General features: G+C 33.3%; 1 protein-coding gene across 4 annotated transcripts in view; it reads left to right on the top strand.

Moving 5' to 3' along the window:
- Positions 1-18,232, top strand: part of Pcdh10 (protocadherin 10) — a 62,600-nt gene that overhangs the window by 18,938 nt on the left and 25,430 nt on the right. The window contains exon 5 of one of the 4 annotated variants that reach the window (XM_005343942.3): positions 4,456-4,687. The exons of the other annotated variants lie outside the window; for them this stretch is intronic. Within the exon in view, the coding sequence (XP_005343999.1) occupies positions 4,456-4,496 (41 nt within the window). The 3' untranslated portion in view covers positions 4,497-4,687. Of the gene's footprint in view, positions 1-4,455; positions 4,688-18,232 lie in introns of those variants that run through there. 4 annotated transcript variants of the gene reach the window in all.

Genomic DNA, 18,232 nt, shown 5'->3' on the forward strand with positions numbered 1-18,232 from the left:
AAAAAAAAAGATCCAAGTATGGTTTCCTAGAAAGGTGATAGTGTAATCTTCTACAAAGACTTACGTTGAGTCAAAGAAACCTTGAATACAATAAGGGTCAGGTATGATTTTGATAAAATAATTGATTTTCCTTAGTCCTCTGTTTCACAAACGGACTTGTCTTTTACCAAAAATAGGAGGAGAATATGATTGACAATGAGCTAGAAAAACAGTTTCAGGATACCCCAAATACCATGTTTAATATGGTACCTGAAGTTTTTATAATAGGAGAATAAAGTTATAACACAAGATGATTCTTAAATACTTTTGTGTAAGGAGATTACAGAAGCAGGAAAATCTCCTCTAAAAATCTTTAAGGCTATCTAATTGCATTCTTAGATTTTGAGTTTACAAAAAGTGAGAGTTTATTCATAAAATTTAAAGGATTTGCCTAATGTTAGGATATATAATGAAGTGGGTAATGAATATTCCATAGTCCAATGATGTCTGTAGTAGGTTCTGAACCTTCAACACTCCAAACTGTTCACTATTGCTGAGGTTCTAATCCAGAATCCAGATTTATATAACACATGATATAGATATAGTATTTTTCTCAAAATTACAGTTAATAGTTATATGTGGCTTTATTTATAAAATTAATTTCAAAAGTTCCTTTTTTTGGTTTTTCAAGACAGGTTAATATTTTTTGGAAAAATATTTGCCAAAGACCTATGTGTTCACAGGTTAATTACAAGCCTGTGACATGTTTGTGAGCTAACAAAATTTTTGTCAAGTGATATTATGCCTGAAGTGACATGAATGAGCATTTACTCATCCTAGACACGGAACTGATGGAAGAGTAAAGAAATGGAATTATCAAGGTCACTAGTGTAATAAACTTTCTAATAATGGGGTTATTAAAAATACAATCCACAGTTGAGTAGCACATTGTTTCATTATGTGTTTAGGCCATGATTTATTGGTTCACTAGAGAGCCAGACGTAATGGAACCAATGAACCCACAAACTGAAAACTTGATCCAAAATGAAATTTATTTTTTACCTTAAGAACTGATTTTTTTTACATATTAAGTCACAATTATGGAAAAGAACATAAGATAGTATCCATTCTACTAGTATCAGTTTTTATGGCCCTACAATCTATCATTCCCCAACTTATTTGATTAATGCCATAGTTATTTTCTTCTAGAATTTTGAGAGTCACATATTCAGACAAATGGTTAACCCCCAATGATTGGAACTGTTTAACATGTGCCACACTCATAGGAGAAGATTATATTTTATGGAGGACTGAATTTACAGAGAATTGTGGGGAACTATCACAACATAATCAAAGAAAAAGATCTAAATGTTGGACCCTGCAAAAATTGTTAGGGGAAAGCCCTTATAATAAAAAAGAAGTTCAAACCTGCTTTCCCCCAAGGATATTAACTCCCATTCAACAAGCAGGACTGAGGGTGTGGGGAATAATACCCCCTAAGGGGTCTGCTACCACCCCCAGGCAAAGATTAGATAAATCCCATAAGGAACCCTACAGTGATTTTCTCAGCCTGCTAAATGAAGTAGCAGAGCAGCTTTTTGGGAGGGGAGAAAATAAAAGTCCCTTTGTTAAACACTTAGCTTAAGGTAGATGGTTGCCTAATTTTGAGAAATTGCCAAACTAAGATCTAAAGCAGCTGTGTTAGTTTGTACTTCCAGGATGGAGTTTTTTTTTTTTTTTTCCATGCCCCACATTCTCTTAAGCATAAATTGTCATAGGTGTCTTTAATCTTGTTTATTCTTTTATTCTTATAGGGATAAAAAAAAAAAAAAAAAAAAAACAAGCATGAGGATACACAAGGAACATTTTCTGATGATTTTATTTTTTTTCTTTAAGATATGTTCATTTATGTCTTCTTTCCCTCCAGTGTGTAGTAATCATTCATCCTGTATTCGTGATATGGAATTTTTTGACACGTTCAACATATTAAATGAAGCAATGAAACATGGCTGATGTAACGTTCTTGAAAACTTCTTAAGCCCAGAGAACTTTCTAGACTCATCAGTTTAGAGGGAACCACTTGCTGAAACATGTTGTAGTCCATCAGGCCTTCATGTTAGAAGCATTTGGACTATCACTTGTGCAGCAAAAGATCTCTTGTCCCACTGCTTCCTATCAGCTTGTGCATTCTTTTAAAATTTTGCTGCTCACTTCGACCACAATGAAAAGATAAAACATTTAAAACATTGCACCTAAATTGTTGCTGATAGTCTACCCAGATCTCTTCTTAGTGAATCCAAAGTTAGTTAACAGCTTTTTTTGGGCATCGGCTTCTGACCACTTCCAGCCTCGAGCTGATGGGAAGTGAGGAACATGCTTTGTTTAGTAACATCCCTCCCAATGTCTTCATTATCTCAGTGTGCCTTCTGTGAGTTTTCATAATTTGCTGAACTCAATAGTGTGTTGAGAGCATATACAGAATTCAAGACAAAATGACTTTCTTACTGACACTCATTGCTAGAATATTTATATAACTCTGTGCGGTGGTATTTTTGGGATATATCCATTCCAGTAACACCATAGTATAGCAGATTTGTTAAATCTACAGAGTGTTTTTTATTAAAGTATTTTAAAAAACATTTCTGTCATATAGTTACAGCCATCAGTAAATGATTTTATGATTTTTGTGATTTTTCTTTTCAGCAAAGTAATTTCTTTGAATGCTCATTTTTCCTCCAAGCTCGGTTACTTATTAATCAAATCTTCTGAGAGCTTTGTTGTTGATCTCTTCTTCTTCTTTCCTCACTCCCAGATCCATGAACCCAATTTACTTAGATTTTCACTTCGTCCATTTTTGACAAATCCCAGTTCTCACTCTAGTGGAGCTGTTTCTCGATTAACTTCCGTGACTCCAGGATTATGAAGAAATCTCCTGTAAACAAATAGCTTACTCACTTCTCCTGGAAATTAATGATAACAAACAATCAGTAGCACAGCTCAGCCCTGTGTCTACTGTCAGAATCTGATGTTCACCTAATCCCGTTAGTTCCTATATGTGCAAGCCCTTCATGTATTCCCAGTTTCCATCATCACTGCGCTTAACTGAAGACAGCAGCTGTCTGGGTCCTCCCTATAACCTAGGGATATGAGACAACTGGTTGTCACTCTGCTCTTTAAGTTCTTTCTTCTGGTGTATCTTAACTAATAGCGTTAGAAGTTATGAAAACTCTTCAGAGAGGCAACAGTGAGACCCAGTGTTTCATTTCCTATGCGTGCTCATCTGCCAGTGCTGGGGGTTTCTTACCTTGGCGTTGTGTGTCTCCACAGCTAACTCTTACCACTGCACATCTTTACACTGGCTGATGGCAAACTAGTGTCCATCCAAGAAAGCCCTAATCCCTTTGCTAAAGAATTCTTACAGTTCCTTTAGTCACCGTTCTTGCCTTATTCATAACCCTGCAATTTTTAAAGTGCCATTTAAATATGTCTGTCAATTCAATTGACCTGAGTTTGATAATCTTATAAATGATTTGCCCAAGCCATCATACGCTGAGAAGAAACTTGTGTGATCATTATTAAAAATAATGTGTTTCCAAGCAATTGCAAATGTTGCTAAAATTTGCTTCTGTCCTATATTTTCTCCTGACACAATTACTCTCTTGACACTTCCAGATCTACCGAGCAATGCATAGTATATTTTAAATCACTTATGAACAGTGAAGAGTGAATATTTTTTAAGTATGTGAGTTTACATAATACTATCATCATTCATTCGTTCACATATCTTGGCATAAGCACGATTTTTGCACTTTTAAAGCAAACATCTGCTTTCACAACTTAAAATGTTAGTTTAGTCCTTTATTTAGATAATATATGTGGGATTTCAGAGGGCAATAAAATTTGAACTTATTCGAGATAATGGTGTTTAAATTATGATTTACTATTCATCCTTTTTAGAACTTAAATTTCTTTTGATTTGTTCTTATCTTTCAACATTTTCAGCATTTAAACTTATTTTGATTTGTTCTTGTAACATATTAAATCTTAAGGGACTGAAATTGTCATTCATGACTCTTGACTCAGCGTTTTAATTAAAACCACTTTGTACCTTGTCTGTGAGGTGTTCCTCCAGCTTCATGTTTTTGAGTATCTTACATGTGATTCTCCATCTTTCACTTTTCTATGAAGCTAGTAAGTACATGCCTTCTTCTTGATTTAGCCATCTCTTTGTTTAATATCCTGTATAAATACTGTTTACTGAAGTCATTTACAATTATGTCTTTGAGCAAATATACAGGATCAGTTAAAATGTTATTCAAGAATGAATGTGAAGAGAAGGGAACAGATAAAGTTAGCTGTTATTTTACATAATATTCCATTTGCTGTGAGACTTTGTGTAACCAAGGAAAATTTATATCCTGCACACTTTCATTTTTAGCATATTAACATTTTTGTACACCTCATTTTATATTACAGATCATTTCCACCCTCTTTCTTGTTTTGCACATTGGAAGTAACCCCATTTAAGCATTTGTCCATCATAAGATTCTAACAAAAGAAGATAATCAATTAAAACCTAAGTAGAATTATTCAATGAAAAGGAACGCCTACATATGGAATTATTTTTCCTGCTTCATCTTACTGAGGATTTCTGAATCAACATATGAATAATTTAAGTTATAAATATCTTGTAGATAATCCTGGAATATGCAAATTGATTTGCCTATAAATATCATTAAACAATATTCAATACTCAGTGTCCTAGACTCTTCTTGGCCGAGTGTGTCTCCATAAACTCCTTCTTTGTGTGGAGTTAAAATTATTTAGATAATGTAGCTTGAAAATAGTGTAAGACTGTTGTTATTGGTTGTTTAAGACTAAAAAATTATAAAACTAGGCCCAGTAGATAGAACACTAATTTACTATTCAGTATTCTGAGGCAGGAGTTTCAGTGCCAATCTGGTCTGTAAAGAGAGCTCAAATACTGCCTGGGGGAGTTATAAAGACACTGTCTCAAAAAATAAATTAAAAGAGGGTGGGGTATGGTGTTTAGGGTGGAAAGCTGCCTAAAATTTGCAAAACTACCTGATGGGTACAGCCTCTAGTATTATAAAAATACTACATACACAAATACTGGTGAATAAAAGCTAAAGCCAGTCTCATCTTTGCTGGTGTTATATAGAGAATAAAAAGTACTTGAAATTTGGGGCTCCTTAGGTCGTCCTAGTCACTGCAAAGAATAATCTAGATCATTCCAAGTGGAGAGAATATAGAGGTCTGAAAGCATCGAATCTCAGAATGCTATTAATTTTTAAAGGACATGGATGGAAACAACTTGTGAGCCAGAAAAGCTTGTATCTATAATTGGAGTTTTAGCTACTGAGTCTAGAGTCAACCCATAACTTGATATTTAACACATATACTATGAGTTACATAGCAATGTCCTTCTTACTGTATGCTTTTTTTTTTCAGAGACACCCTCTTAAAATATTTGAAGAGATTTTGCAGACTGTAATTGTGATTAAGTTTCGGTGTCTCTACAATGGAGTGCCAGTCAAAATGATCAATTATAGCTTGAAGTAATTGAGATCAACAAATAATTATCAATACATTTCTATGTTCTATCTTCATCATTAGGTTGCATGGGTACATCCATATTTATACACTCACCTGGAAGTACTGTACACCAACATACCCTCAACAGGAGTATTGTACTTTATTGAATTTAGTTTTTAATTGTTTCCAAAAGTTATCACAGGTAGAGCTGTGGTCATGCTTGACAATGGAATTCATTTAATCAGCTCCCCTCTCGTCTTCTGCCATGGATAGGACAAGTTACTTGTTAGTAAACAAGGTGATGCAATCAATTTTAGTTTATCCATTCGATGTTTAAGATTAGCCTTTTTCTTTTTAAAGCAACAGTGCATAAAGCTCAAGAACAACAGCAAATTAACTATGGCATTGTAGGCAAATTGCATGGCTTGTTTCAGTGCTAAGTATTGCAACAAGGGTTAATTTTCACTGCTAGAAAAAAAATGTAGTTAACATAGCATTTTCTCTTTTAAATATTGATATTTCCCTCAATCATACACTATACCGTCCCAAGTCTTATGTTGAGTACTTGATTATTACCTGCTTTTACACACTGACAAGTTAACTTCAGTTTATCAGTAACAATTTTAAGTTTCATGTATATGCCAATGGCTATGTTTGCGATGAAAATTAGATACTACTATATTGTACAAAACAATATTGATGAGATATTACTATATAGCTGAGGCAGGTGTCTAACTCATGGTCATTCCAACTCAGCAATCTCATATTGGAATCATGGGCCTGTGTCATCGGGACAGCTGCTAAGATAGAATCTATGAAAATATTTTGTTTACTTGTTTTTACACAGGGTCTAGAAGTATAGCTCAAGTTGGCCTCTAACTCAAAAACCAAATAAAGCCTTACTTGTTAAAAAATCAACCTATAAGCATGATATTCAAATAGGTTTTAAGGTTGTTTATGTGCAAAAACATCACTGTAAATAAGTAATGTATAATGAGTGAAATCAATTACAGATACAGTTTCTATTTTAAATTTTGGTGTAGGAAGAAATGGTCATAGCACCCTGATTCCTCTCATCTCTAATTAAGGATGTAGTAGGTTGCTTTTTGAAGTACAACATATCACAAAGCCATGAATCAACTGTGACATTAGCAAACTGAATAAATATGGCAGAGGCGTCTTGATGGAATAGACTTGGTTGACTTTGTGACTTCAAAGTGTTTCACAGGAAGGCTTGTGGGAGACAGTCCATAAATCTGAGAGTTAGTATGATAGTCTGTCAGCTGCTGTACATCTGAAGTCTAGAAAATTTGTATAGAAAATGGTAGGCGATCTTAACCACTATATTGGTGGAATTTTGAGATTTATTACATGTAAGTTTACATAAATTATGCATCAGATTTTTATGTTTAAAATGAACATAAGTATTTACCTATTTGTTTATTTCAGTCTTTCTTGGAAGACCAATGGTTATGAAATAGATTATATAATAGTAATTGACTCCTATTGTTAAATTCATATGTGTTCAGTCATATGAAATGATAGAGAAATTTTATACTGAATATTGTTGCCTCAAGTTTTGACTGAATTTGTTTCACCGAAAATCCAATATAACTTTATTTTCATTCAAACATTTAAAAATAAATCTACAAGTCATGTTATTTAATTCATATTTAACCATGAGTTTCAAAAGAGATAGTTTTCTTTTAATTCAAAAACTAGATTAAGAAATATATTTGAACTGAATATTTGGTACTGTTTAATTCTATAAATATACATTTATAGATGCTTTATATACTCTAACCTTGAAAATATTTCTTCATTACTATTGTTGGTCAAATTTCCATTAGTCACATAAACGTTATTTATACTTACAAGTAATTTGGTTTTAAAGATAGGAAACAGTTTAAGATTTTAGTGATGTGTTCTGTACATAAATATCCTGAAAATTCATATAAACACCTAACTTAAATTTTCTCAAGATGAGAACTCTCCTCTTATGTAATCAGTGTCCCAAACATCTGTCCAGGTTCCAAAACACTGAAAGTATTCCAAGGCCCTCCAAGTCACTGCCACACCTTGTTTAGAACTATTTCCATCCATACTAATGATTATTCTATTTGTAATTTAGAGCTTCTATTATTGGAATAAATGAAATGATGTAAAATTCTACTAAAATTTTTTAGCAAGTAATTGTTCTGACAGTATTGGAAAATCATCAGTAAACTGTATTATCTACTAATGTATATAGAAAAGAACAATTTAGGGAGCAGATTTTTTTAAATATATAGCATATTGTAGCTATCTTTGTGTTGTTTAGTCTGTCAGATATGCTTCGCTCTTATCTTTGTGTCTTTTTGATTGACTAAATATAATATGCTGTTGATTTAGTAGATTTTATGGAAACACACAGTTGAATATGTCAACTTAAATGCCAGATTATAATAAAAGAAATGTAAAATTGAGATGCTAGAACTTTATATCTCTTTGAAACCCCAGTAGAGAATTATCACAATTTGTGATAATGTTTAATGGAAATTTACAATTAGTAGATGAACATGATAAAAATCAACACATCTAAACAGTATTTTTTTTTTTAAAAAAAAAAACATTGATGAGGGGCAGATTGAGAAGAAAAGAGGAGCAAGGACATCCTAAATCTACAGATAGAAGACAGTAATCAGTTCCTCCGTCTTCAAGAGGACAGAGAAGAAAAGAAAGCATTTAGCCTCTTGAAATGTTAAAGTAGAACTGGCGGAAATGCCCTGGCCAGCACACTGGTGTTTGCTCCCGAGGGAGGGAGAAACAGCTCACACGCTAAGCCTACAAACTCCAGACATATGCAGATGCCATCTGTGATTTGACAGAATTTCACTTTCTAGGCCCTTGATATTGCTTTTTCTCACAAACTGTTACTCTCTAGCTGAGTCCAGCAAGGAAGAAAAAGGTTCAGCTTTCCAGAGGAGAAGCTTTGAGAAAACTGCATTTCATTTCCCTTGTTTTTCCGTGTCACTGTAGTTGACTTCATAGACTTTCTTTCTTTAGAATTTTAAAGAAAAAAAAAAAGAAATTGAGTTTCTTGAGATCTCTGTCTTCTACCTCATAGGCAGATTTATGATAGAAAATAAGACATCAAGAAAAAGAAGCAAAATAACTATAATTTAAAGAAAACCTTTTCGGAGTTGCCTAGAATTCAAACAAGCATACATGCATCAACTATTCTATATATGCATTGAATAACTGGATTGCATAGGTTAAAAAGTTCCCCAGACCACTTAATATGTCATAGTATATAAGTTGCTAGCAAGTAAGTAGAAATTTAACATATACTATGTTGGGGTATCTCATTATTGAGTTAATTTATTTTTCTTAATATGGAGAATTCTCTATGTTTGATGCTATGTTATCCTCCACTGGATTTTAAGAAAAGAAGATCAGCCTTAATGATCTGTAAAATAGTCCGCAATTAAATAGAAAGAGAGCGTTTTGTTAATTGTCATGATCGCGTTACACATGTGCTTGTCTTAAGTCTCCTAGTGGTCATGCTTTTCTTACTATGTGCAAAGTGAGCAGATGATTAATGCCACATATAATCATTATATCTGAGTTTTGTATTTTAGAGCATAGATTAAATGGTTGCTTTAACCTTGGAATGCAGAAACTTGAGTCAAACATGTGTTTTAGAAGTATGCAATGAAAGACAAAAATCATCAAATAAGAGTTAATATTAGTGAACGCGAAGACTGGATTTAACAATAGAGAGTGAGTGCCCACTTTGCAGGAAAGAATAGAAAATAATGATGTAATGAAGCCACTGAATTCAAAGGTTTTTACAAGGGGTCAGTGCTCTTCAGTGCAATCCGTGGGCTAAAGCTTGTGAATTCAGGCTACAGTAAATAATTTTAGAATTGAATATGAGCATTTTGATTGTATGACAGTACATAATTACAATATGTATTCGTAATTTCATATCAGCCAAAAGGTAGCTCAATAGTAGACAAAATGAAATGTTTTGTTGATTGGTTGAAATAAACTCCAATTCTTTGTGACTTGAATTAATCTAAGGAATTGGGTGATGGTATTAATGAATTTACTAAGGATTTTCTAAATTCAGGATTACGTTGCTGAATTATTTGTAGAAAATAGCCTGACTTTGAATAATTTAATTTTTTTCCTCTCACAATTAAAATTCTGTGAGAGGTTATATATGTGATCCTTGAGCATTTCAATTTTTATTTCAGTAATATCAAAATTTTATTTTGATAATTATTACTGAAAGTATACAATATGGAATATTATAATTTCTTTCAATGAAAACCCAGATAGATAAAAAAAAAACACAATCCTTTAACCTTAACTTTAAATTTTATTTAAGCTAATGTCAAGATATTACATTTGCTTCCTAATTTCAAAGGACCATCCACAATACTCTTTTTTATTATAACTATATATTATTAGAGAACCTCTTGATAGTGTAAAATTATAAAAAAAATACAATAAAATGCAGGAGGACAGAGGGAGAGAGAGACAGAGCAAGAGCACTGGCTAGTGCTTCAAGCTGTTCTTTGCAAATTATTGTTGAGAACACCATGGCATGTTTTTTTTTTTTTTAAATGTAGTTTGAATGCTGAAATACTTTAGAGGTTTTGTACTTTAATTTTTCTTGGTATAGAACCACATCAATGTCCTCTAGCCTTAGCTGGCATGCAGAAGAATTACATCTCAAAACCTACCACAGATATATGCACAAATAGAAAGATCAATAACTTCATTTAAAATACAACTAATATGCTCAGTAAATAAACTATAATATTCTGGAGGACTCTCCAGATGAAAGCTAAAAATGGAATCAAAAGTCTGGCTGAAATTAGAAGTGGACACAGGTGTGTTTAATAACTCACCATCCTGCGGAGCTGAACTCATTTCTTTTTTCAGAGAGGTTGAGCTCTTCCTACCTGTCACCCTACATGTCAGGGTGGTTAGAGAGACCACCTGCCCCTTGCTCAGTCATCCTAGACAGTGAAGAAGTATAGTGTGGTCCTCACATGTGTTCTCCACATGTCTCATGCAAACACCCATCCTTCCCATCAGAAATAAACCTCACAGCCCACAGTGCTTCCAGCAGTCAATCTGAAAACGTATAAAACCCGAGAAATACTGTATAGTCTTGCCACTTGCTGAGTGGCTATTTTGACCAGTTTTCTTCAATTTTATCCCTTTTGCTTATGTTATAACTTGGGACACTGTATTAAAATGTGTGACTTTTTTTATTCTCCTTGCAGAATTCATTTTTATGATATTTGTTCTCACAGCCTAGGGTGGTTTCTCATGCATGTTCTTAATGCATTTCCTTGTGTCCGAGGTGTCATGGCAAGTTGAAAATCTGTTATACAGAGAGACAAATTAAGGCTGACCCAGCCAGTAACTATGTTATCTACAAAACTTCTTTAGTCTTGCTGTAACCCTTTCCTATCTATAAAACTTCCCTTAGGAGCTTATTGTGGAAATTAAATTATTTAACATATTTAAAGCACAGTGCCCGGTCTAAGGAAGCACTCATTAAGTGTGGAGGAAACCATATATCATATATTCAGTTAAAATGGAAACAATGACATCAGTCTGAGTATGGACAAAATTGAAATTCAGAGCTTAAATAGAACTAATTATGCCCTCTTTCACTCTGAGAGAAAAATCAGAGACCACGTGTTCTCTCCACAATAAATCACTATTTTGCATCTGCAGTTAATGTATTCTTTCACAGAGCACACGTGTTAAAAGTACAGTATTCCCATTTTACCTCTTTATCCATTAAGATCTTACAGAACCCAATGTCTAATATGCAGCAGAGATTAATCTTCATTCATTTTATGATGATGTTAGTTATGGCCTAGAAACTACAACTTTTGAAATTTTCATTCTTTCTATTTTACTCAGCTTGTGTATTTATACTGAGGGAAGACTTGCTTATGTAAAACAAACAGTGACACAGAATCCTCATTTTGAAAACAAGAATTTTGCTTTCATATAGAATGTAACATGTTAGGTTTACTGATTGTAGAAAATAAGGGATTTATATTCTTTCTGGCCAAAAAAAAATTAAAGGAAAGAATTAAACAAATCCATGTCTAATATGATTTATCTGCACTATATTTTGACAGTTGTGTTTGACCATTAGTGTAAGTTATGGCTATTGACAGGATATTGTTATGCCTAATAGTATCAGTACTTCTAAGTGAGAGACACAGGTGCTCTGCAACTTCAGAGAACACAAACCGCACTCAGAATGGAAACTTACACATTTTTGTGAAATGTAGGAGAAATGTGTGTGTGTGTGTGTGTGTGTGTGTGTGTGTGTGTGTGTGTCTGTGTGTGTGTGTGTACTTACTTAGGTCAGGGACTGAACACATAAAAGCCAAAGGGAATTCTCATACCTATTTCTTCACTAAATTATTGATTACACCTGATTCTCTCAATCAGCGTGGTATCTGAATTTTGCTCCATAGTCTAAATCAAACCGAATTATCAAATGTTGGTAAAAGCCTATTTGAAATACCCCCAAGGCACTGTGTAGATTTTACTATGTAATGGATTTTCATTTGACTTTGGGTGAACATTCTCACTACTTTATGATTCTCTGTGGGTTTTGTCTTCTGCATTCTAACCGCAGTTTTACAGATATGTGTGAATTTATTTCACAAATAATTCTAACACCCCAGAGAAATAAACCTTTATCTATCTATCTATCTATCTATCTATCTATCTATCTATCTATCTATCTATCTATCTATCATCTACCTATCATATTTCTGTCTCTCTACATGGATATCATTATTTTTTCTGAAAACAAAATAAACAAAAGACCAAAATACTAAGATTCATGCCCATGCTCAATTTCTCCTCCAGAATCATAATATTCTTACATCATCTTAAATCTCCTGTTCAAAAACAAATTTTATTTTTTGTAATTATCTACTTCCTGAATTTACTAATGCTGTTTTCAATGATATAAAAAGTGAAAAATGTTAAGACATGTTTTCCTTTTTTGCACTATTTAGCTTGTGAGTTCTGTCAATGCACTGAATGCATTTAAGCATTTTTCCTCTTCATGAATGAAGTTCATGGATTTTGTCCTATTTGTATGTTACTTTAACATTCTCATCGTATCAACACCAGAAAATGTGGTTACTTTATCAGAATGAGACATATTTGGTGATCTTCCAGAAAGATTTTTATATTACAATGCAAATCAGGAAGTCTTATGCAGTCCAGTAACTGTGTATCATCCATTTAAAGTTTCTAATGGAGCAGAGGGATGCTGATGGGAATTGTGTGAGCAAAATATGAAACTGAAGAGCAAATGCTTGAAAGAAATAATATATTTTAAAGTAAAAGTTTTAGTATGATGAATCTATAACCTATAGATTTAGGTTATAAATCTATAACCTAAATTTAGATGCACAGTATAAATTTGTTTTGGCTAAATTCCAGAAGGCTATATTTTGGTTAAATTAAAGCTCTTTCAAATACCAGCAGAAAGAGGGAGCAGCAACTAAGAGTCTGTTATGATCCTAGTATATTTTTATGCATTTCATTTAATGCAAATTCATCTAAATGTATTACCATACATAGATATTCTTACTGTCCCCACATTAAAAATTATTAAATGAGAATCAATTCTTATAGTAGGTTTCTAGTTCCTTCTAGAAGGTGAAGGAGAGCCTTGCTTTTTCTTGGGGACCATTCATCTGTAGTCCAAATGTTTTTAAGCAATTCACATTTGAATCCTAGGCATATGAAAGAATACAGTTCTGAGGGCTTTGCTACAGGCAGTATGCTTTATTTTCCTGCTGGGATTCTGAGTGACGTGGCTGCGTGTTGTGACTCTAAAGGACTGAACAACAATGGCTCCAGCATGAAATGAAAACGAAGGAGAGACTGGCTCAATGTAGCAAATGTAGGAAGTAGTCCCCCCACATCCTTTCTCTGCTCCTGAAAATGCGTGGCTAAGATGATAAACAACAATAATATATAATTTATTTCTTAGGTCAATTTTGATTAGAAAACTGTAAACAGAGGTGGAAGGACAATGGTACAATGACTGACTAGCAGGCATAAAGCTCAAATTTCCACCCCAGTGCTGCCAAGGAGGGAGAGAAGGAGGGAAAAGGAAGGAAGGAGGAAAGGAACAAGATAACTTCTTAGGGGCACATAGGGAAAGCATGTTACTGAAAGGGTCAAATTATATCCAAGGGCTTTTTTTGTTGTTGCTTTTTTGCTCTCTCTGTGTCAGTATGAGAGAATTGAATGTATAGAAATACTAGTAGATTATGATATGTGGTTATTTTCACATAAGAGGTACTTGATCCGAGGTTACTGACAATCTCCTGGCCTATTCGGAGAAAATGCTTTAGAGAACATAGTCTTTACGACGCCAATAACCCTGTGAATTACAGAGTCAGACTTTGCATAACAAGACTGACTTGTGTCTCCCTGTAAAAGAATAAGCCCAGAAGCAATATTCTATGAGAAAAGAAGATTTGATCTCAGTTATAAAGTAAATTTGATATTAGTTGGTGATTATCATCCGCCTTATTCTTTTTTCTTAGTTAAAAATTTTAGGTAAAACATATCCAGCCGTCTTCTGTGGATTCCTAACTTTTCTTTGCAGCTGACATTATCTCGGGTCTGTGATATGTAGAGAGCGGGGCAGAATTCGTCTTTGGAAATCTCGTCTCACCCCACCTCCAACCCCAACTTCTTCCACAGTTGTCCTTAGAGGTGAACTTGCCTCAAGACAGCTGCACAGACTTTTTTCCGTGTAGGATATTTTATTGCTTTTTGAAAATCAGAGTAATGGAAGGCAAGCTATTTCCAAATATGTTAACTATAATCCTAGTCCTCTGCTGGAATCTGAGACAGTGGTGGACCCCTTTCTGTTTTCTTCAAGCCTAGACATTTCTGCCAAATTCACTGCAATCAAGGAGAAGCACTGTATTTTTTCCTCGAATTTAAGTATTTTTTCTAATGTTTTTTTCTAAGGTCTTCATGAAACGCTTTTAGGAGATGATATGTTATAATGACAATTCTATTCATATGTCACCAGCTTTTAGTCTTTTTATAGTTAAGGCATGACAGTTTCTGCTTTATGCCTATTAATGATCCTCATCATCTTGATACACCATTACCATGAAGATCTTGTTTACTCATCCATTGTATTATACTATGTGAGATGAGTGCCTCCATATATAAATTGGTTATATATACATATGTATATATATATAACCACTATGCAGGGTTAGGGCTCTTTCCAGCCCACAAAACAAGACACAACTTACATTTTATGTGAACTATAACCTTTCCAGAAAGACATATACCTTTTCTCCATAATGCCTTGCAGATTCTGATGCACAAGAATATTGTCTTTAAACAGTCTGTAAGATCTGTTTGCCCATCAGTCTATAGATGTTTTAGAAAAGACTCCATGTGCCCACTTCTAGAGTTTTATTTTAAGCAAGCAGACAGCCACCAGGGTTGTAGAAATGATCTGTGATTCAACAGTGAAGTATCCTCGAAGGAGAAAGTTTCACTCTTTGAAGAAATTGTTTAGACAACTTCTCTGAGATCACTAAATAATTATAGTGGCATCTCAGTGGTAAAAAGCAAAAAGGTAAAAACAACAAAATACTGCAAAGTTTCTGCTTCTGAAATTTTTGCTTGTATTTCAGAGTCTTCCAAGTCTCCAAAATTTCATATATTTATTATGGCCCTACCTGTTCTTGCTCATAGATTTTTTTTTTCGGAGACAGTACTTTGCCTCCTTACACCTGCTTTCCCTCATTTAAATGCTTATTTCTCAATATCCTTATTTTTTATTGTCACCAACATATTTCATGCACACATTGCTATTAAGAAGTATGAACCAAACTCAATGTGAGCAAAATGGAGGCATTGGGAACTGAGGGTTAAAGACAGAGGTAGGTGATCACTACAGAGAAATTGGTTGAGGCAAATTACTTTCACTTGGGGAACTTAAATTCTAATAAAATCATCTTTCAAAGTCCAGAGCTGTGCATGTGCACGTGTGTGTGTTGCATTGCTGCAGTGGTGGGCATATGTGGGTACCGTGATGCTGAGATCAGGTATCTTCCTCTCTTGCTATAGATTGCATTTCTTGGTTTCTTTTATTGAGAGAAACTCTCAGTGGACCGCGATTCCATGTGTTTGACTGGACTGGATGGCCAATAAGTTTCAGATCTGCCCGTCTCTGTGTGTGCCGCTGTGTTCTACTTTTTCATAAGAATGTCAGGAATCAAATTTGCATTTTCTTGCTAATGTCTCAAACATTTTGCTAACTGTTTGATCTCTTCCACCTTATGTGAGGAATTTTATCACAGCCTGGTTCTCCTCCTACTCCTCCTCCTCTTCCTCCTCCTCCTCCTCCTCCTTCTCTTCTTCTTCTTCTTCTTCTTCTTCTTCTTCTTCTTCTTCTTCTTCTTCTTCTTCTTCTTCTTCTTCTTCTCCTTCCTTCTTCTCCTTCTCTTTCTCCTTCTTTTTTTTTTGAGTTTTACGACAAAAAGCAATGAATGGATGTTCTTGGTGGGTTGTTTGTATTGTCTAATAATTAAAAAACCCCAATTTACAAGAATATTGTTGAGTTCTACCCCTGCCAATTTTGTTAAAAATAAAGATTTTTTATTTGCAAATATACAGTATCAATGCATTTAACCAGAATCTACTTATGAAAGTAAGAATGATTAATTATTTATATTTTGAACTTATATTTGATATTTTTGGCTTTTACTTATACTAAGTACATAGTACAACTTTTTAATTTTCTGTAAATGTAGTATTTGCACATATTAAAATAAACTTGAACTGAATATATACTTTAAGGTTATAGAACGAAAATGATGACTTAAAGTCTAAACATGATATCTACTTAGATTATAACTAAAATTAACTTTAATTTTTAATAATCATGATAGAACATTATTCCAGCAATTAACATCTTAAAACTTTTAAAGCTGTTTGATTTCCAGTATATTAGTTTTCAAGTATTTTATTATTTGAAATAATAATATTTTTATTATTATTGAATCAAAGGAACATAAGAATATATCTTATTTTTTTTGGTTAGGAATATATCTTGATCAATATAAGATATACGTAAAACTGAAAGTTTGTATTTTGACATAGATTTTAGAAAAAGTGAGTAAAACGATGATTCCTATGCAAAAGAGAGAACATTTATTAACTATGTCACAAAACCACAAATCACTCAAAAATTCAGGGGAAAGATTAAACAATAATTATTTATTTACAATAATACATTATTTTAATATTACACAAAATAATTTCTTTGACAAAATTATATATATATATTCATTTGTGATAATTACCACTTATTGAATATGAACTTCAATTCTTTATAATTGAATTAATTCTTTGCTGCTTTTGTTACATACTACCTCAAAATTGATTTCTCTAGTCATTTAGAAAGTTTCTCAAATAAACTAGCTTTACAAAGTTAGTTTCTAGCTTTTATGGTTACTAATGATATCTAGGCCATGGCTAAGCAGATGCCTTGAAATATAGATTGCTAGACTTGAATATGTGACACCTAAATACTGTGCAGGATATGTGTGTGTGTGTGTGTATACATACATATATACATATATATGAATGTATTACCAAATTATTCATTGTCTAATTGGAGACCGAGCTCTTACTGGGTACCCTGTGTGTTATCTGGCAACCCTGTTTAGGAATATTAAATACTATTATTTAACTTGCTTTATTTAGTGATGTTTCTAATGTATTCTCTTCTGTTCAGCTTCCAGAATTTCTATAATCTCAAATATGCTCTGAGACCGCCCAAATGTTATTGGTTTACTAACTCTTTCTTATAGTCTCAATCAAATTATATTAAGGGGATCAAAATCATCAAGTACATTAAGTAGCCATCAATAAGCACACAGATTATGGTGTTGTGTATTGAATGCATTTTTTGAAAATATGCTCAGTAGTAATGTAATGAATTTTGAATTTACTAATCTAGTTATTTTCATGGCATAATTTTCTAAGGTGTACTTCAATTATTGTTAATCCTTACCTTACTTAGGAAAGCAATTTATAGATAATGAATTAGACCTAGAGGTAAATGAAGTTACCCAATTTTTAAACACTGCTTTCTTTTTTGTATCATGTGAGGCTGAATTAATCTTGTTTCTTTGAAAGAAACATGAAATTATATGGTTCTTAAAGAATTATCATGAATTCCATGTAAAAATGAAGCTTGCTATACAAAGCTCTCTGCAGGGTGGACTACCCTTGTGTCCATGAGATGACCATTCTAACCATAAAATCTTTCATTTTTCCTGCTGTGAATAGGCATGCTAATTGAAATCTTACAAAGAAGTAGCCTATTTTCTGCTGATCTTTTGAAGAGACCACTTGGAGTATGAATGCCTAAGTATCAGTAAATATTATCAAACTCATTTTTTAAAAACCACTTATTCTTTAAAGATATACGAGGACATTCCTTTAAAAGTCCCAGCTGTATTAAATTAGCAGTATGTGTCTGGCTTAATGACTTCATACTTTTTGAGGAAAGATGTACTGGGTAAGTTGTCTCCAGAAGTTTCAGAGGGTTATCTTTATTTTGAGTGTAAATAATGTATATAAATACCTATGAAAA

The sequence above is a fragment of the Microtus ochrogaster genome, chromosome 1 (genome assembly GCF_000317375.1).
Source record: "Microtus ochrogaster isolate Prairie Vole_2 chromosome 1, MicOch1.0, whole genome shotgun sequence".
Taxonomy (NCBI): Eukaryota; Metazoa; Chordata; class Mammalia; order Rodentia; family Cricetidae; genus Microtus; species Microtus ochrogaster.